General features: G+C 43.2%; 1 protein-coding gene across 2 annotated transcripts; it reads left to right on the top strand.

The window, feature by feature from the left end:
* Window positions 1–2,648: 2,648 nt before the first annotated feature.
* Window positions 2,649–18,979, top strand: CD2BP2 (CD2 cytoplasmic tail binding protein 2). 2 transcript variants are annotated; one of them, XM_014065082.2, is made up of 7 exons: window positions 2,649–2,764; window positions 4,869–4,963; window positions 6,078–6,213; window positions 14,129–14,286; window positions 15,026–15,539; window positions 16,273–16,388; window positions 18,646–18,979. In XM_014065082.2, the coding sequence occupies exons 2-7, from the start codon at window positions 4,889–4,891 to the stop codon at window positions 18,754–18,756; spliced, it is 1,110 nt and encodes a 369-aa protein (XP_013920557.1). In that variant the 5' UTR covers window positions 2,649–2,764; window positions 4,869–4,888; the 3' UTR covers window positions 18,757–18,979. The 2 variants fall into 2 exon arrangements, with proteins under 2 accessions (XP_013920557.1, XP_013920559.1); XM_014065084.2 differs by having other exon boundaries at window positions 2,657–2,764; window positions 4,882–4,963.
* The last annotated feature ends 1,331 nt before the right edge of the window (window positions 18,980–20,310 follow it).

The raw sequence follows: 20,310 nt of genomic DNA, 5'->3' as shown, positions 1-20,310 counted from the left end.
CCCTGACACCTAGGTTTGAGACCCGAGTGTTGCGTGATGGGTGAGCTCCCGCAACTTGCCTCAGCTCCTGCCAACCTAGTAATTCAAAACCATGCAAAAGCAAGTAAATATGATTCACCGACAAAACCGCGCTCGACTAAACTGCATCGCTGATGTCATCAACAGGGCGACAACAGCGCGGAGACAGAAGCACGCTGTAAACCCCAAACCTAAAATTAACCCCTAAACCTAAACCTAACCCCCCTAAACCTAATCCTAAACCTAACCCTTAACCTAACCCTAAACCTAAACCTAACCCTAACCCTAACCCTAACCCTTAACCTAACCCTAAACCTAACCCTTAACCTAACCCTAAAGCTAACCCTAAACCTAACCCTTACCTTAAGTTGAATCAGCTTGCTTTCAAAGCGCTATTTAAAGCGCCCTTCTTTCTCCGCGCTGGCTGTTGTCGCCCTGTTGATGACGGTTTAGTCGGGCGCGGTTTAGTCGAGCGCGGTTTTGACGGGTCACGAGTAAATATATGTACTACTTTGGTGGGAAAGTAAGTGGTCTGTATGTCTCAGCAAACAGTCATGGTGGCCATATGACCAAGGAAGCATCTTTGGACAATGTTGGCTTCCCTTAGCTAAGAAATAGAGATGAGCACCACCTCCTGGAGTCAGACATGACTAGGCAGGTGAAACCTTTACCTTTTAAACAATAAATAAATCTGACAATTTTTCAATAGTTTAATTTGCATATGTTTTGGTAAATTTCCTCAACCCAGTGTCCTGATGTGTTTGATGTAAATTCTAAAACCTTTATACTGCTTGAGAATTTGTATGTTGTATATGCATGACATCCAACCAAATGGGTGAACTTAATCTATCTGATTATTATAATATGTGAAAACTGGACTAAGTAAATTATGTATAAATTATCCATGAGAGTGCAAAAACTATTAATACGACAGAATTTGTTTCTGTATATCATTACTCATTCATCTGTGGGGTACCAAATTCCAGTAAGCTGCGTTAGGGGGAATAGCTGGAGAATCCTGGCCTTTGTCTCATTTTCAAAAGTTCAACATCAAGTATAGAGAAAAGGCAATTACCACATATCTCACTATAAGGAAGAATAATGAAACCTGTGACTTGTAAGATGATATAGTATTGGATTTAATGCCCATCAATCCATCAGCCAAGTAGTAGTCACAATAATGTAAAACAATATTTTTCAAATTCAGCAATTTTAAGATGCGTGGATTCAACTCCCAGAATTCCACACATTTTAAAAGTTGCCAAGTTTGAAAAACATAGATGTAGATCCACAGGCACTGAATTAAAATAAGGAAGGGCAACAATTATTGACGGAAGAAAGCAAATGCATTCTATTTTTGCATAAGAACATAGAATGAGTTCTATCACAATAAGACCTGCTGAATATCCCCAGCAATATTTTTTTTGATCCAAACTAGACTCTTGGGCTGAATGTCCTTTGTTCCATGGCACCCAGGTCACAGAGGAATAAGAACTGAACAATAACCTAAAAGTGAGTCTAAACTTTGCTTAAACACAGCAACTGGTTTGTGCCCAATTAAAGTTTTTTGTGCACCCCCATTGTATAAGGATCTCTGCATGCTGGTGGAACTGATAGAACACTGGAGGATAAACTACCTTGGCTGATCTCAAAAAACAAAGTATGAACAAATGGTTAATATTTGAGTGGAATCAATCAGGAAACTTGAAAACAATATAATGGAAAGGCAAAAAAAGCCCCCCCCCCCAAATTAATTTCCTTATTGTTGCCACACACAAAAACCTTATCAAATTGCCAGGAGCCAAGGTTGAATCAAGGAAGTTTCCCTAAGGGAATAAAATGGTTTTATGAAGAGCTATGAAGATTCAGTCAATTTCAGATTGTGTGTATAGGATTTTTTGTGTAGAAAGAAGCCGTTACCGCAGAAACAGGATAAGTTAATGTAGGCTATTCTTGTCTTTTTGGTTTTCCCAAAGGTGCTTTTTCCAAAGGAAACTGGACTTTTGTTTTTCCTTTAAGACATTTCGCTTCTCATCCAAGAAGCTGAAGCCTATTCTTCCTTATTTAGAGCTTAATTAAGATAATTTCCTTTGGCCATGGAGTTTTTAATCTACCAATTAGAATTAATGATAAGCCCATCTTTTAACAAAGCTGTTTATTTAAAACATTTACAACGCCGCCCATCTTTCAAACAACTCTGGGAGTCTCTCAGACGGGTTTTCTTTACATTTCTTCAAGTGTTCTTGGAACAGTAGCAACGCTTAACCGCAACGACCACCCCATGCGCGTTCATTACACGTCCGTCATTGCGCAATAAAAGGGCGGGAAAAAGTCAGCGAGGGCTGAAAATATAAATATACTATTCCCGCTAACAGAAGCTCAAGAAAGGGCGAGACTATTATTGATCAGATCTATTTTTTTTTAAATCCTCCTTTATCCATTGCAGCATTTTATCAAAAGATAAAAAATTTGGCCCGCTGCCGCTGTCGTCACCGGCCTCAGCATACGCAGCGCTTTTTTCCAGTTTTGCCCACACTTTCCTTCGGCCGAGCTCCGCGGTTGAAGTCACGGGTTGCCAGAAATAATGTCACTTCCTGTGCGCCAAGTTGGGTTGTTGGGATAAAAAAAGAAGAAAAATGTCTCTAGCTATGGCGTCATATCCGGCTCTAATGGCAGCAGGAGTCTGATGTCGATTCCTGCGCAGTGCTGCTGGGAGGCTTCGGGTGCTGTGGTTGCAGCCGCCTAGGTACGGCCCGGGTCGTTTCTCCGGGGATGGGATGGTGCAAATCCGCCTTTTCTAATTTAGGGGTCTCGCGGGGCCCCCTTGGAGAGTCAGAAGAATGGGGCGCTCCCGGGGTTCCCAAATGAATGTCCAGTTCGCCTTCTGAGTTGACTTCAGACGTGGCTGCTTTGGGGCAAACTTCATTAGATGCACGAGAAAAATCCTGGGGATTCCCCCTTTGGCTTCCATATCGGCCGAAGGAAAGTGTGGGCAAAATTGTTTTATTGGGGTGGGGGGTGGGGGTCGAAAGACGTCCCTTACACCCAATTCTCCAGGATGCCCAATTGAGAAAGGAGTGAGTGGGCTTCGGTTGAAATTAATGGAGATTGTTGTGAAGTTCAGGAAGTGAAGTCTGTAGAGCTTCTCAGTCACACAGACCATGGTTGTCCCAAAGGTACTTTTTCAGGAGGAGGCTGGACTTAGTTTTTATCTTTTGAAGATGTTTCACTTCTCATCCAAGAGGTTTTTTCAGTTCTGACTGGATGGTGGAGAATGGAAGAATTTATATTCCTGGCAGACAGCTGGTAATCTGCATTCTTTTGGAGCAGTGGTTCCAAACCTTTTTTTGGCCATGCCCTTCCTAAGCATCTTTAAAATCCTGGTCTCCCCACCCCACCCCACCCATATAATTTTTACTTTACTCAAAAAGTGAACTCTACTCACATGGAGGAGGAAGCCTTAAAGGCCATTAACTTGGTTTAAACAAGATTCATATTACCCCCATTAAAAATCAAATTGCCCCTATGTGGGGCCTGGGCCCCAGGTTGGGAACCACTGTTTTAGAGGGTTATTGAAGCACTTGGAGGTTTATCTCTCCTCAGGGTCACCTGAGTAGTGCTGCTGGTAATGCTTCAGGAAGAAAAGGAGACTTACTTTAAGAGATGGCAACAAAAGCCCTGGTTTTTGGAAATAATGGTTTTTCATCTTTCTGTCTACCAAAGAAAGTAGAGAATGGTTGTCTGCAAACTGGGTTTAGCCTGGTGCAGAAACTTTTATTGACGAACAGATAGTCCTCGTCTTACAGCACTTCACTCAATGACTGTTCAAAGTTAACAGTGCTGATAAAAGTGACATGCCTGTTTTCCACAGTTATGACCTTTGCAGCAACTGGTTCCTACTTATAACCGTTGCAGTATCCTGGGTCATTAGATCACTTTTTGCAATCTTCTGACAAGCAAAGTCCATGGGGAAGCCAGATTCACTTAACAAGTGGGTGACTAACATTAACTGCAGTGATTCACTTAACAACTGTGGGAAGAAAAGTCATAAAATGGAGCAAAGCTCACTTAACAAATTCTTACTTAACAATAATATATTTTGGCTTCAGTTGTGGTCATAGAGGACTACCTGTACTTCAGTAAAAGGGGTTAAGATCCCGAACTATGAATACAAATACAAATCTTATGATTAAGAAAGTTAGCATTCTAAAAATCATTCATTGGTTGCTTGACACATATTTCTTTTGATTGGATTCTTGTACTTTACCCTCCTTCTTCATACATTACAAGGAAGCGTCCTTCTAACTTCAAACTTTCTTATAACTTTCTTGTTGCTAGGCAGTAGTTGTCCCATCATTTGTTACTGGTCTTGTTACACTCGTTGAAGCTGCAATTTTCTGCCTCTGCAATTCCTTTAACAAACTTTCCCAATTCCAAACTGAGATGTTCAGAATACAGGATTATTTCTATTATAACATTTGGGAGTGTCTGACAGCTATTTGGAATAAAAGCGTTATTGTTTTAAATTGCGCTTTTGGGGGCAGTGTTTTGGTTCTGAGAGTTTATCATATTCTTCAGTTATATTAACCTATCACTTCATTGATGCCAAAGGGTAGGCAATATGTATTGTATGCATCTACCCTGGAATGGGTAGCAAATGCAGAGCTGACAGCTGCTTGTTTACAAACTTTCCCCAGGGGTAGTGTATAGTAATGATAAGGTCCTTATCAATAGAGGAACCAGCATTCTGGTAAAGCTGGATACGAAACTTATCAGAATTGCCAAGTTCATGTTTTGGAAGGTGGTCAGTTGTGTGTGAGTTTCTTAATTCTCTCTGCTGTTGATCTAAGTTGTATTTTACAGAGTCATCATGTCAAAACGGAAAGTCACATTTGAAGACCAAGGCGATGATGATGAAGAGGAGATGATTCCCCCAAAGAAGAAGGTGAAATAAAGCTTTATAGCACCTTTGCCTAATCTGAGCTCTTCTGCCTGTTGTTGGTTAGAATTCCTATCAATGCTGGTCAATCTAGTGGTAGGAGCTCCTAGAAATTGTAGGACAAACCACCTGATAGAACCCAGGTTGAGGAAAGCTATTATTTAACCTGAGATCCAGAAAATAAAGCTTAAGGGGAACTGTTCATAACAGTGGTTGTCAATTTAGCAACTTTAAGGTATAGATGGACTTCAACTCTCAGAATTCTCATGCTATCTGGGGTATTCTGAAATGTGTGAAGTCCACACTTCCTAAATGTCTGTGGAAATTTTCAGTCAACCAGGTCATAGTTGGCTTTTTCATGAGGCAACTGGACTTTCTTGGAGGTTTTTTGAAGATGTTTCAGCTGAGCTGAAGAAGCTTCTTGGATCGGAAGCAAAATGTCTTAAAAGAAAAACAAGGAAGTCCAGTTGCCTCTTGAAAAAGCAGCTTTGGGCTACACATCCTAAAGTTATCATATTTGAAAAATACTGGACAGTAAAGTTGAAGTCAATAACTACAGACTTAAATTCAGGTAGTCCTCGACTTACAACCACTTGTTTAATGACCTGTGAAGTTACAACAGCACTGAAAAAAAATGACATGATATTATTTTTCTCACTTATGACCATTACAGCATCCCCATGGGCATATGATCAAAATTTGTATATCTGGCAACTGGTATATATATATATGATGGTTGCCACATCCTGGGGTCATGTGATCATCTTTTGCAATCTTCTCTCAAGCAAAGTCAATGGAGAAGTCACATTCACTTAACAGCTATGCTACTAAGTAACAACTGCAGTGATTCACTTAACAACTATGTCAACAGAAGTCATAAAAGGGGACAAAACTCACTTAACTGCCTCACTTAGCAACAGAACTGTTGGGCTCAATTGTGGTCATAAGTCGAGGACTGCCTATAAGGGCCTCAAGTTATTCAGAAAAAATAGAGAAAGTTACAGGGAGTAATTTGCTAATTTGAAGAATTAGTTAATTTTCTAACTTGACACTTGGGGGAAAACACATAAACACTGTAGATTCTTCAAATGCTGAACAATTCACTTCATGTCTTGAACAGCTGGTGGAACCTGCTATTGGAGGGCCAGGCAGCCGCTTTAAGGGGAAGCATTCATTGGACAGCGATGAGGAAGATGAGGAGGAGGATGAAGGACAGGGTAGTAAATATGATATCCTTGCATCAGATGATGTGGAAGGTAAGTAGGGAGCTGTAGTGATTATAGATTTCAGTAATTGGAACTTCTACATTGTTTCTCCTCTCAGTTAAAAAAAAGTCAGTCCCCAAGATTGTGGATTGTTTTAGTGACAACAGTTAAGACACTCTGAATTATGTGATAACCTATTACATAATCTTCAATCTCAATAGGAAAAATGTTTTCAGACTTTATAATTGAAGTAAAATGATAATTTGGGGGCAGGTTTCTTATTTGCACTTTCTACTCCAATAATTTACTGTTTGTTAACAGTGTTAAAAAATAAGTTTAATTAATATTTTTATTGATAGCAATAGCAATAGCAGTAGACTTATATACCGCTTCATAGGCCTTTCAGGCCTCTCTAAGCGGTTTACAGAGAGTCAGCATATTGCCCCCAACAATCTGGGTCCTCATTTTACCCACCTCGGAAGGATGGAAGGCTGAGTCAACCCTGAGCCGGTGAGATTTGAACCGCTGACCTGCTGATCTAGCAGTAGCCTGCAGTGCTGCATTTAACCACTGCGCCACCTTGGCTCTTGTCAGGTCAATCAGAAATTACCCTATTTTCTGTAGTATAAGACGCACCAAGGTTTTGAAGAGGCAAATTTTAAAAAAAGTAGGTAGGTAGATAGAGGGATAGAGAGAGAAATACAGTAGGTAGGTAGGGAGAGAGGGAGTAGGTAGGTAGGTAGATAGAGGGGGAGAGAGAGAGAGAGAGAGTAGATAGGTAGAGGAGAGAGAGAAATACATTAGGTAGGGAGAGAGTAGATAGGTAGGTAGAGGGATAAATACAGTAGGTAGGGAGGGAGGAGAGAAAGTAGGTAGGTAGATAGCTAGAGGGATAGAGAGAAATACAGTAGGTAGATAGGGAGAGGTAGATAGAGGGATAGAAATACAGTAGGTAGGTAGAGAGAGAGAGTGTAGGTAGGTAGGTAGATAAAGGGATAGAGAGAGAAATACAGTAGATAGATAAGTAGGGAGAGAGAGTAGGTAGGTGAGGAATAGAGAGAAATACAGTAGGTAGGTAGGGAGAGAGAGTAGGTAGGTAGAAAGGGGGTGAGAGAAATATGGTAGGTAGGGGGAGAGAGAGTAGGTAGGTAGAAAGAGGGGGTGAGAGAAATATGGTAGGTAGGGGGAGAGAGAGTAGGTAGGTAGAAAGAGGGGGTGAGAGAAATATGGTAGGTAGGGGGAGAGAGAGTAGGTAGGTAGATAGAGGATAGAGAGGGAAAGAAATACAGTAGGTAGGGAGGGAGGAGAGAGACTAGGTGGGTAGGTAGAGGGATAGAGAGAAATGCAGTAGGTAGGTAGGTAGGGAGAGTGTAGGTAGGTAGGTAGATACAGGGATAGAGAGAGATATACAGTAGGTAGGTAGGGAGAGACTAGGTAGGTAGAAAGAGGGAGAGAGAAAGAGAGAAATACAGTAGGTAGGGAGGAGAGTGAGTAGGTAGGTATAGAGGGGGTGAAAGAAATCTAGTAGGTAGGTGGGGGGGAGAGAGTAGGTAGGTAGGTAGATAGAGGATAGAGAGAGAAAGAAATACAGTAGGGAGGGAGGAGGTAGAGGGGGAGAGAGAGAAATGCAGTAGGTAGGTAGAGAAAGAGTAGGTAGGTAGGTAGGTAGGTAGGCAGGCAGGCAGGCAGGCAGGCAGGTAGAGGGATAGAGAGTGAGAGAAATACAGTAGGTAGGTAGGGAGAGAGAGATCGTAGGTAGATAGGTAGAGGGATAGAGAGAAATACAGTAGGTAGGGAGTGGGGAGAGATAGGTGGGTAGGTAGATGGAGGGATAGAGAGAGAAATACAGTACGTAGTTACGGAGGAAAGAGTAGGTAGAGGGAGAGAGAAATACAGTAGGTAGGTAGGGAGAGAGGGGGTAGGTAGGGAGATAGAGGGGGAGAGAGAGAGTGTAGATAGAGGAGAGAAAGAAATACATTAGGTAGGGAGAGAGAGTAGGTAGGTAGGGAGAGGGATAAATACAGTAGGGAGGGAGGGAGGAGAGAGAGTAGGTAGGTAGATAGATAGAATAGAGAGAAATACAGTAGGTAGATAGGAAGAGGTAGATAGAGGGATAGAAATACAGTAGGTAGGTAGAGAGAGAGTGTAGGTAGGTAGGTAGATACAGGGATAGAGAGAGAAATACAGTAGGTAGATAAGTAGGGAGAGAGAGTAGGTAGGTGAGGAATAGAGAGAGAAATACAGTAGGTAGGTAGGGAGAGAGAGTAGGTAGGTAGGTAGAGGGGGGTGAGAGAAATATGGTAGGTAGGGGGAGAGAGTAGGTAGATAGATAGAGGATAGAGAGAGAAAGAAATACAGTAGGGAGGGAGGGAGGAGAGAGACTAGGTGGGTAGGTAGAGGGATAGAGAGAAAAATGCAGTAGGGAGGGAGGGAGGGAGAGTGTAGGTAGGTAGGTAGATACAGGGATAGAGAGAGAAATACAGTAGGTAGGTAGGGAGAGACTAGGTAGGTAGAAAGGGAGAGAGAGAGAGAAATACAGTAGGTAGGGAGGAGAGTAGGTAGGTAGGTAGGTAGGTAGGTAGGTAGGTAGGTAGGTAGGTAGAGGGGGGTGAGAGAAATATGGTAGGTAGGGGGAGAGGGAGTAAGTAGGTAGATAGAGGATAGAGAGAGAAAGAAATACAGTAGGGAGGGAGGTAGAGGGAGAAATACAGTAGGTAGGTAGGGAGAGACTAGGTAGGTAGAAAGAGGGAGAGAGAAAGAGAGAAATACAGTAGGTAGGGAGGAGAGTAAGTAGGTAGGTAGGTAGGTAGGTAGGGGGGGTGAGAGAAATATGGTAGGTAGGGGGAGAGGGAGTAGGTAGGTAGATAGAGGATAGAGAGAGAAAGAAATACAGTAGGAAGGTAGGGAGAGAGAGATCGTAGGTAGATAGGTAGAGGGATAGAGAGAAATACAGTAGGTAGGGAGTGGGGAGAGACTAGGTGGGTAGGTAGATAGAGGGATAGAGAGAAATACAGTACGCAGTTACGGAGGAAAGAGTAGGTAGAAGGAGAGAGAGAGAAATACAGTAGGTAGGTAGGGATAGAGAGTGAGTAGGTAGATAGAGGGATAGAGGTAGGGAGGGAGGGAGGGAGGAGAGAGAGTAGGTAGGTAGAGGGGGAGGGAGAGAAATACAGTAGGTAGGTGTAGAGATAGTGAGTAAGTAGGTAGATAGATGGATAGAGAGAGAAACACAGTAGGTAACTAGGGAGGAAAGAGAGTAGGTAGTTAGGTATATATATATAGAGAAATATAGTAGTTAGGTAGAGATAGAGAGGGGGTAGGTAGATAGAGGGATAGAGAGAGAGATACATTAGGTAGGTAGGGAGAGAGAGTAGATAGGTAGATAGATAGAGGGGGGTGAGATAAATACCTTAGAGAGGTAGGGAGAGAGAAAGAGTAGGTAGGTAGGTAGGTAGATAGAGGGAGAGAGAGAGAAATACAGTAGGTAGGTAGGAAGGAGAGAGTAGCTAGGTAGGTGGATAGAGGGTTAGAAAGAGAAAGAAATACAGTAGGTAGGGAGGAGAGTGAGTAGGTAGGTAGGCAGAGGGGGTGAGAAATATAGTAGGTAGGTAAGGGGAGAGAGAGTAGGTAGGTAGGTAGATAGAGGATAGAGAGAGAAAGAAATACAGTAGGTAGGGAGGGAGAGAGGGTAGGTAGGTGGGGAGGAGGGGAGAGAAATACAGTAGATAGGTAGAAAGAGAGAGTAGGTAGGTAGGTAGATGGATAGAGAGTGAAAAAAATACAGTAGATAGGGAGGGAGGGAGAGAGATAGAGAGTAGATAAGTAGGTAGGTAGAGGGATAGAGAGAAATACAGTAGGTAGGGAGGGCGGAGAGAGACTAGGTGGGTAGGTAGAGGGATAGAGAGAGAAATACAGTAGGTAGGTAGGGAGAGAGTGGGTAGGTAGGTAGAGGGATAGAGAGAAATACAGTAGGTAAGTAGGGGGGAAAGAGTAGATAGGTAGATAGGGGGAGAGAGAGAGAGAAATCTAGTAGGTAGGTAGGGATAGAGAGGGGGTAGGTAGATAGATAGAGGGATAGAGAAATACATTAGTTAGGTAGGGAGGAGAGAGTAGGTAGATAGATAGCGGGGGTGGTGGTGAGAGAAATTCCATAGGTAGGGAGAGAGAAACAGTAGGTAGCTAGGTAGCTAGGTAGATAAAGGGATAGAGAGAGAAATACGGTAGGTAGGGAGGAGAGAATAGGTAGGTAGATAGAGGGTTAGAAAGAGAAAGAAATACAGTAGATAGGGAGGAGAGTGACTAGGTAGGTAGGTAGGTAGAGGGGTGAGAGAAATATAGTATGTAGGTAGGGGGAGAGAGAGTAGGTAGGTAGGTAGATAGAGGATAGAGAGAGACAGAAATACAGTAGCTAGGTGGGGAGAGGGGGAGAGAAATACAGTAGGTAGGTAGGGAGGAGAGAGTAGGTAGGTAGATAGCGGGGGGGTGAGAGAAATTCCGTAGGTAGGGAGAGAGAAACAGTAGGTAGGTAGGTAGGTAGGTAGGTAGGTAGGTAGGTAGGTAGATAAAGGGATAGAGAGAGAAATACAGTAGGTAGGAAGGAGAGAATAGGTAGGTAGATAGAGGGTTAGAAAGAGAAAGAAATACAGTAGATAGGGAGGAGAGTGACTAGGTAGGTAGGTAGGTAGGTAGGTAGGTAGGTAGGTAGGTAGGTAGGTAGGTAGGTAGAGGGGTGAGAGAAATATAGTACGTAGGTAGGGGGAGAGAGAGTAGGTAGGTAGGTGGAGAGAGGATAGAGAGAGAAAGAAATACAGTAGGGAGGGAGGAGGGAGGAGGGAGGTAGAGGGGGAGAGACAGAAATACAGTAGCTAGGTGGGGAGAGGGGGAGAGAAATACAGTAGGTAGGTAGGGAGAGAGAGAGTAGGTAGGTAGATAGGTAGGTAGAGGGATAGAGAGTGAAAGAAATACAGTAGGTAGGTAGGGAGAGAGAGAGAGTAGGTAAGTAGGTAGGGAGAGGGATAGAGAGAGAAATACAGTAGGTAGGTAGGGAGAGAGAGAGAGTAGGTAAGTAGGTAGGGAGAGGGATAGAGAGAGAAATACAGTAGGTAGGTAGGGAGAGAGAGAGAGTAGGTAAGTAGGTAGGTAGAGGGATAGAGAGAGAAATGCAGTAGGTAGGTAGGGAGAGAGGAGGTAGGTAGGTAGATAGAGGGAGAGAGAACAATGCAATAGGTAGGTAGGGAGGAGTGAGGGTAGGTAGGTAGGTAGAGGGAGGGAGCGAGAAATACAGTAGGTAGGTAGAGAGAGAGTGTAGGTAGGTAGGTAGATACAGGGATAGAGAGAGAAATACAGTAGGTAGATAGGTAGGGAGAGTAGGTAGGTAGAAAGGGGGTGAGAAATATGGTAGGTAGGGGGAGAGAGAGTAGGTAGGTAGGTAGATAGAGGATAGAGAGAGAAAGAAATACAGCAGGTAGGGAGGAGGGAGGTAGAGGGGGAGAGAAAGAAATACAGTAGGTAGGTAGGGAGAGAGAGTAGGTAGGTAGGTAGGTAGGTAGGTAGGTAGGTAGATGGATGGATAGAGAGTGAAAGAAATACAGTAGGTGGGTAGGTAGGGAGAGGGATAGAGAGTAGGTAAGTAGGTAGGTAGAGGGATAGAGAGAAATACAGTAGGTAGGGAGGGCGGAGAGAGAAATACAGTAGGTAGGTAGGGAGAGAGTGGGTAGGTAGGTAGGTAGAGGGATAGAGAGATACAGTAGGTAGGTAGAGAGGAGAGGGTAGGTAGGTAGGTAGAGGGAGGGAGAGAGAGAAATACAGTAGGTAGGTGGGTAGGGAGAGAGTGTAGGTATGTGAGGGATAGAGAGAGAAATACAGTAGGTAGGTAGGGAGAGAGAGTAGGTAGGTAGGTAGGTAGGTAGGTAGAGGGTGGTGAGAGAAATATGGTAGGTAGGGGGAGAGAGAGTAGGTAGGTAGATAGAGGATAGAGAGAGAAAGAAATACAGTAGGTAGGGAGGGAGGAGAGAGACTAGGTGGGTAGGTAGAGGGATAGAGAGAGAAATACAGTAGGTAGGTAGGAAGAGAGAGTGTAGGTAGGTAGATAGAGGGATAGAGAGAAATACAGTAGGTAGGTAGGGAGAGAGAGTGTAGGTAGGTAGATAGAGGGAGGGAAAGAGAAATACAGTAGGTAGGTAGGGAGAGAGAGTGTAGGTAGGTAGACACAGGGATAGAGAGAGAAATACAGTAGGTAGGTAGATAGGGATAGAGAGTAGGTAGGTAGATAGATAGAGGGATAGAGTGAAATACAGTAGGTAGAATAGGAAGGTAGAAAGAGGGAGAGAGAAAGAGAGAAATATGGTAGGTAGCGAGGAGAGTGAGTAGGTAGGTAGGTAGGTAGGTAGAGGGGGGTGAGAGAAATATGGTATGTAGGGGGGGAGAGAGTAGGTAGGTAGGTAGATAGAGGATAGCGAGAGAAAGAAATACAGTAGGGAGGGAGGAGGAAGGAGGGAGGTAGAGGGGGAGAGAGAAATATAGTAGGTAGATAGGGAGAGAGGGTAGGTAGGTGGGGAGAGGGGCAGAGAAATACAGTAGGTAGGTAGAGAAGGAGTAGGTAGGTAGGTAGGTAGAGGGATAGAGAGTGAGAGAAATACAGTAGGTAGATAGGGGGAGTTGGCGGGTAGGTAGGTAGAGGGATAGAGAGAAATACAGTAGGGAGGGAGGGCGGAGAGAGACTAGGTGGGTAGATAGAGGGATAGAGAGAGAAATACAGTACGTAGTTATGGAGGAAAGAGTAGGTAGAGGGCAAGAGAGAGAAATACAGTAGGTAGGTAGGGATAGAGAGTGAGTAGGTAGATAGAGGGATAGAGAGAGATATACAGTAGGTAGGTAGGGCGGAAAGAGTAGGTAGGTGGGGAGAGAGAAATACAATAGGTAGGGAGAGAGAGAGTAGGTAGGTAGGTAGGTAGGTAGAGGGATAGAGAGTGAGAGAAATACAGTAGGTAGGGAGAGAAGTACGTAGGTAGGTAGGTAGGTAGGTAGGTAGGTAGGTAGGTAGGTAGGTAGGTAGGTAGGTAGGTAGGTAGAGGATTAGAGAGGGAGGGAGAAATACAATAGGGAAGGAAGAAGGGAGAGTAGGTAGCTAGATAGAGGGATAGAGAGGGGAATACAGTAGGTACGTAGGGAGATAGAATAGTTAGGTAGGTAGATAGAGGGACAGAGAGGGGGAGAGAAATAGAGTAGGTAGGTAGGGAGAGAGAGTGTGTAGGTAGGTAGATAGATAGATAGAGGGATAAAGAGAGAGGGAGCAATACAGTTGGTAGGGAGAGAGAGAGAGAGAGAGAGAGAGAGAGAAAGTAGATAGGGAGGGTTTCCAGGTGTATTTATCCATGTGCTGGAGAAGGAAATTGCTGACAAACTGCAGTACCTAAGATTTGTTTCTGCTGGCACAGCACTTGATCAATATAATTCTCATCTAACTCACGCTAACTAAAGAGCTTTCGGAAAGAGGGGGAGGAAATTGTTGCAATCTGCAAACTTCCCAAAAAACAGCCCATTTTTCACAAAAAGGGGCCCATGTTTTTCTCAAATAAAAGGCATGAATAACCTCGGTTGGGGGCTTTCAGTGCCCCTGGTGGGTGCCTCCCCCCAAAAAATGTACAGAAAGTGGCCTGTTTTCGCAAAAACAGGAGCAAGTTTTGTCAAAAAAATTGCATGCATAGCCTTATGGATTGCTGCTGGGGGCTCGGGGGGACAAAAAACAGTCCATTGTTTGCTCATTTCTCCCCAGCCCCCAGGAGCTCTCTGAAAGGCTCCATTAGGGTATGCACAGCCATTTTTTGAAGGGGTGGGGCTTCGGGAGGCAAAAGATGCTGTATTCAATGTATAAGACACACCCAGATTTTCAGCCTCTTTTTTGAGGAAAAAAGGTGCGTCTTATACTCTGAAAAATATGGTAATCTCCTTACTTTTATCTTTTTAGGGCAGGAATCTGCCACTATTGACTATGAAGATGGTATCCGGATCACCCCTTTCAATTTGCAAGAGGAGATGGAGGAAGGTCATTTTGATTCAGAAGGCAACTATTTCTTGAAAAAAGAGGCAATGATTCGGGACAATTGGTTGGACAACATAGATTGGGTAAGTCTTTTCAGGTACATTTGAAGGGAAGACAACGTATTCTCTCTATCCCTCCCTCCTTCCCCCCTCCCTCCCTACCTACATATACATACATGCATTCATACATACATACATACACACACATGCAGAGAGAGAGGGGGTGGTGGTATTCGATCAGTTCAGACCAGTTCGCTTGAACCGGTAGCGGAAATCGTGAGTGGTCCCGCCCACCGGCCCTGGATCTATGGCATCCCATTTAGGCCCTTTTTTAGCCAAAAGCACATGCATGGAAGGCTAAGCGCATGCGTTCACATTTGCAAACCAGTAGGGATACCACCGGTGTGTGTTTATATAGCTTGATTTTCCTCCTGCTGCTAAAGTCTCACTGCTGCTATGGAAAAAGTGTGCATATACATTATTTGAAGTAAATGTAGGCGAGTTTCAGGAGTGTAAAAGGAAATAACATGAACAAGCCATATAATTTTCTGCCATCCACTCCATAATGATTATCAGTTTAAGCCAATGTTTCTCAACCTTGGCAACTTTAAGATGTGTGGACTTCAATTCCCAGAATTCCCCTACATAGTACCCCTCCACCAATAAAATTGAGACCAATATTGGTGGAAAGTGGGCTTGCAAAAATTGGAAATGATTGCAAGGATAGATCAGCCATTTACGTTCTTGTTTTGAACCTAAAATCCATTTTAATCCATAATGCATCACTTTTATTTTACCTAATTTATCCTTTTCTGTTTACCAGGTCAAGATAAAGGAACAGCCTCCCGGTCAGAAGAAACTACTTGTTTCTGCAGATAACGACGAAGAAGATGAAGACGATGAAGATCTTGAGGTGGGCCGAACACCTCTGGAGAAGAAGGAACTCCTGGAAAGGATGGTAGACCTAATGTTACCTGGTGAGACAGTAGCTAGAGCCATTCAAAGGTTTGGAGACAAGGGTGGCCAGAGAAGTAGTGGACGTCAGCGGAAGCCCTGGACCCGCCTCAAAGTAGATGAAGCTGATCCAGCTGAGGAAGATGACCCCCAGAAGCCAGGGTCACCTGAGCGGAAAGAGCAGCTGGAACAGCTGTCAGGGCTGGCTGACCAAATGGTGGCGCGAGGCGTCTATGAGATCTATCAGGAAACCCGGGAGAAGCTGGCCGTGAGACTCCGGGCATTGCAGCACCCTCCTGCGGCACCTTCCTCTGGTGAACCAGAACTCGACATGTTCGCTGAGGAAATCGACGAAGCCAAACTAGGAGAGAAGACATCAGCAGGTGAGTGTGCTTGGGGAACTGAGGGCTACAGTGTTCCAGGATTGGAAACATACAGTCAAGAACGGTTTGCTGAATTTTATCCTAGCGGGCGAAGGATCACTTGTTGGGGTGTTTTTCACTATGTCAGGGTTCAGGAGGAAATCCCTCTCAAACTTGCAAAGCTGTGTGTCAAGAGCTTATTTGGGGAAGCCTTGAAATAAACAACCCCTCATCCAGAGGTGGCTTCCTACCGGTTTGCACCAGTTCGGTTGGATAGGTAGTAATCTGGCCTGCTACGCCCCCAAACTGGTTCTTTTGGTGGCTCCATAGGCGGCGCCATCTTGTTTTTAGTTTCTGCACGTGCGCAGAAGCATTTTTTAACGTACTGCAAATGCCCGCATAGCGCGCATCGAGCGCGTGCACAGCATGTCCCTGAGCAAACTGGCAATAGCAGCATCTGGAACCCACCCCTGCCCTCATCTTAACATGCTCAACAATCCTTAACTCAATATTTGTCAACCTTGGGGACTTTAAGAAGTGTGGAGTTCAAGTCCCAGAAGCTCCAAGCCAGCCATGCTTGCTGGAGCTTTCTGGGAGTTGAAATCCACACGTCTTAAAAGTTCCCAAGGTTGAGAATAGCTGCCTTAACTACATGATGTTCTATTGGGAAGTGGGGGGAGTGGGGGTGAGGCGTCTTTTATTAGGGAGTTTAAGAAAAATTCTTCTGACATATATGCTTATTCTCCAACAACAGGAAGTCAGGCACGTGGGGAGACTGACGACACACTCTCTGAGGTGATGTGGGAATATAAGTGGGAAAACACAAACACGTCTGAACTTTACGGACCTTTCAGCAGCTCTCAGATGCAGGTAAGAGGCCAAAAGAGGGCAGATGAACTTCTTGTTCGCTTCCTCATTTTGTGTCCATTTCTCTCTTATCTATTCATTATCCTAATAATGTTCTTTTTCCCTCGTTGGTACAGATATCCTTTTCCCTTCTCCAATATTTCATTTATCTTTCTTTTTTCCTGAGTGACTTTTAAAAAAATGCAATTCTATTCATTTTGATGGCCGTCTATTTAGTGTTGCTGGTTGTTTGATTTTGCAATCTACATATACAAAAATGGCGCTGTGTGTGTGTGTGTATGTTCCAACATAACTTTGGAACTCCTCGAGCAATTTCAACCAAACTTGGTACACAGATGACGTAGTCTCTGGAGACAAATTCTGTGGGGGTAAGGCACCATTAACACCCCTCGGGGGTGTGTGTGTGTTCTGTTAAGATACAGCATGTTGTGCCTTAAAATGTCTTCTATTGTACTGCTATAAAATGGCTTCTACTGTCCAGCGCAGTGGAGTTGCCATGGCAACGGCTTCACAGTACTCCACAAGGAGGCTCCCCTCTTGGAGGAAAATCCAACATTAGAAATTATTTTTGGTCTGGACATTTCCCCCCTATAAATAAATACCCGGGCAATGCCAGGTTATCGGCTAGTTGTATATACATCCTGGCTTACGTTGAATACTGGTAGTCCTTGGCTTTCAACAGTTCACATAGTGACTGTTCAAAGTTACAACAGAACTGAAAAAAAGTGACTAATGACCCCATGATCAGGTGTTTTCAAAATCCAGTCACTTGGCAACTGACTCACATGTATGACAGTTGCATTGTCCCGGGGTCATGTGATCCCCTTTTGCGACCTTCTGACAAGCAAAGTCAATGGAGAAGCCAGATTCACTTAACAACCATGTTAGTCATTCAGCCACTGCAGTGATTCACTTAACAAACGTGGCGAGAAAAGTCGTAAAATGGGCTAGAACTCATTTAACAAATTTCTCACTTAACAGAAATGTTGGGCTCAATTGTGGCAGTAAGTTGAGGACTATCTGTACTGATGGAAGGAGGTTTCTGTTGGTGCACCTTGTTTTGGCCAATAGTGAGAAGGAAAGCTTGTTCCTAGGCAGATTGCATCAGAGGGATTTTTAATCACATGACACATATTGCTATATTGGTTATAATTTATTTCCTTGGACAGAATTTTTTTCCTGGACAATTCATTTCCTGTGAGGATGGTGCTTGAGAATTAGTTTTGATTGATATAGCATCACTGCCCCCAAATCCATGCTAACATACCCAATGTGCATCTTTTAGTATCTGTTCTTTTCCTGACATCCTGTGAATGATGATTCTTTTATTAGACTTTAGATTAACTAACCTAAACCAAGGGCAGCATATTGCGCAGTCTTGAATATAGAATCAGAAATGATGTGTGGAAACAAAAGTATTTACATGTTCTTTTCTTTAACCAAAGTAGTCAATTTTGCCATTTCAGCCAGCTGCGTCAACGTCTGCAACCATTCGTCCCTAGTAGGAATCTGACCACTTCCGAACTTCGTTCTTGATGTGGAAAACAATGAAATTTTGATTTGGGGTTTTACCGAGTAGATTGATAGATTTTTACAGAAATGGCTTGTTCATAATTATTATGAAAAAGCAAAAAGTTGTGGTTTGATGTTAATGCCTTATTTTACTGAAATAGAGTCGGAAGTCAATGCTTCTTTTTCTATTTTCCTTATCTTTCTTCACTTCTCTTCCCCCTTCCCCTCCGCCAATTGCTTTTCTATTTATTTTTGTAATGTGTATTTTACAGCATTTTATAACTCAATAAAACTGTTAAAACCAGAATCAGAAATGATGTGCAGCATTCAGTTTCCTTGCAATACCAGATTCGATGATAAATGATCTTCTACTCCCTTATTAGCAAAACATGTGCAATTAATACAGTTTGATTTCTTCTAATATAGTCCTATCAGATACCATATTGGCTGAGTGCATTTCGGAATGGCCCTTTTATTAATGCTGCCAGTTAAGCGTTCAACTTTGGTTGCCTCTTCTGTGAGATTCTGTGCCAGATGGTTCTGTTTTCTTTCATGAATGAAGATGAATAGATGAGTCCCAGGATAATATTTGGATCAGCCCCCGGGACCAGAGGCTTAGTCTTCTGAGCTTTCCCAACTCGTGCTGGAGCCCCATCCTCAGGGAACTTCTCTCTGTTTTCTTTCCTTTCCTTCTTTTCCCTGCCATCCTTCTCTCTTCTCTTTCAAATTCTTTTTTCTGTCTCTTCAGGACTGGGTATCCCAAGGCTATTTCCCTGATGGGGTTTACTGCCGGAAGGCGGATAATTCCGAGGGCCAGTTCTACAATTCCAGGCGGATTGATTTTGATCTCTACACATGATCGGAACCCACCTCCGATCCTGCCGAGCACGAAGGACAAGAGTTCAACCCATCGACAGACTGAAACAACTTGCCAGACTTTGGGGTGGGGTGGGGTGAGGGCACAGGGGTGATATGTGTGTGTGTGTGCGTGGGTGGGTGCATTTGCCGAGGGGAAGAGGGGGTTCTCACTTAAATCCAAGGATGTTTGGTATTTTGTGAAAAATAAAATAACCTTAAATTGGTTTGGATAGTCAGCTCTTTCTATTTTCCTGCTTACTACGTCCCATTGCTGTATGTTTTGTGTGGGGTAACGGTTGCCAGAGACAAATAATTTTGTACAGGTAGTCCTCGATTTATGACCACAATTGAGCCAAACATTTCTGTTGCTAAGCAAAACAATTATTAAGTGAGTTTTGCCCCATTCTATGACCTTTCTTGTCAAAGTTGTCACTTCCTGAGGGAATCTGGCTTCCTCTTGACTTTGTTTGTCAGAAGGTCACAAAAGGTGATACATGACCCCAGGACAGTGTAACCATCATAAATGCATGCCAGTTGCCAATTTTGATTATGTGACCATGGAGATATTTCAGTGGTTGTTAAGTGTGAAAAACAGTCATGAGTCACTCTTTTCAGTAACTTTGGACAGTCACTAAACAAATGGTTGTAAGTTGAGGAATATCTGTATATGTGTAGGACTACTTGAGCATGGCTCATTAACCAGAGCAAGTGGCTTATTTGGGATCACATGCATTATATCAACTGCAGCAGTCAATGTGATTGGTTGCTGGAAAATAAGATTTTTCATCACTAAATGAATGGTATGTAAGCCGAGGACTACCTGTGTACAAGACAGTTTCTTTCAGCCCAGAGTTTTTAAGTTTATCAAGTGATGCTTTATGCTTCTTCTACACACCAGCCCAGAGCCTGTCAAACAAGGGGGAAAAAATTTAATACACAGATTTAAAAACACAAAAAAGCATAGATGACTAACCTAATTCCTAAAATAAAGTCAACGTATTTTCCACTCAGTCTTGCTTAGTCCAAAGCCAAATAGTTAGCTATCTTGCCACATAGGTGGCAGCTGTGTCCTTAGATTTATAGAAAGGAAATTATCTTTTCAAAAGATCCCTTAAAAATAAAATTTCAGATTTGGGAACATTGATCTAAATAGTTCTCTGGGTGGAACTCGGCAAGTTTATGGCAACTGAGATAGAAAATGCTGTTGTAGCAAGATAGTTACGATCAAATAAATAGATGCCACATTATTACTCCCTTAAGACAGAGGTGGATGACTAAGGCTTTTTATAATCTATGGACTTCAACTCCCAAAATTCCTGAGACAGCAGGAATTCTAAGAGTTGAAGTCCACAGATTTTTAAAGGGACCATAGTCATGTGCCCCTGCCTTAAGGGATTCTTTGCAAGTTCAAAAGAGCTTCAGTATGACTTCTTGTATCATATCAAAAGATCTGCTGAAGAGGCAGAATGTCTCTTTCAAATTAAAGAATAGATTAATGATTAAAACAAGTGGCAGGCAGTCTAATGGACATGTTTGATAACCATCTTGAAATCCT

This window comes from Thamnophis sirtalis, unplaced genomic scaffold (genome assembly GCF_051295495.1).
Source record: "Thamnophis sirtalis isolate CommonGarterSnake01/CBP01778 unplaced genomic scaffold, rThaSir2_p1.2 scaffold_4, whole genome shotgun sequence".
Taxonomy (NCBI): Eukaryota; Metazoa; Chordata; class Lepidosauria; order Squamata; family Natricidae; genus Thamnophis; species Thamnophis sirtalis.
This window is presented reverse-complemented; position numbering and strand designations above follow the sequence as displayed.

What these genes read in the sequence shown, in the direction of transcription:
- CD2BP2 (XM_014065082.2), top strand. Translation starts at nt 4,889, where the DNA reads ATGTCAAAACGGAAAGTCACATTTGAAGACCAAGGCGATGATGATGAA. An exon ending in TGCATCAGATGATGTGGAAG is followed by an intron (nt 6,214 to 14,128) that starts GTAAGTAGGGAG and finishes TTATCTTTTTAG; the next exon opens with GGCAGGAATCTGCCACTATT. An exon ending in AGGAGAGAAGACATCAGCAG is followed by an intron (nt 15,540 to 16,272) that starts GTGAGTGTGCTT and finishes CTCCAACAACAG; the next exon opens with GAAGTCAGGCACGTGGGGAG.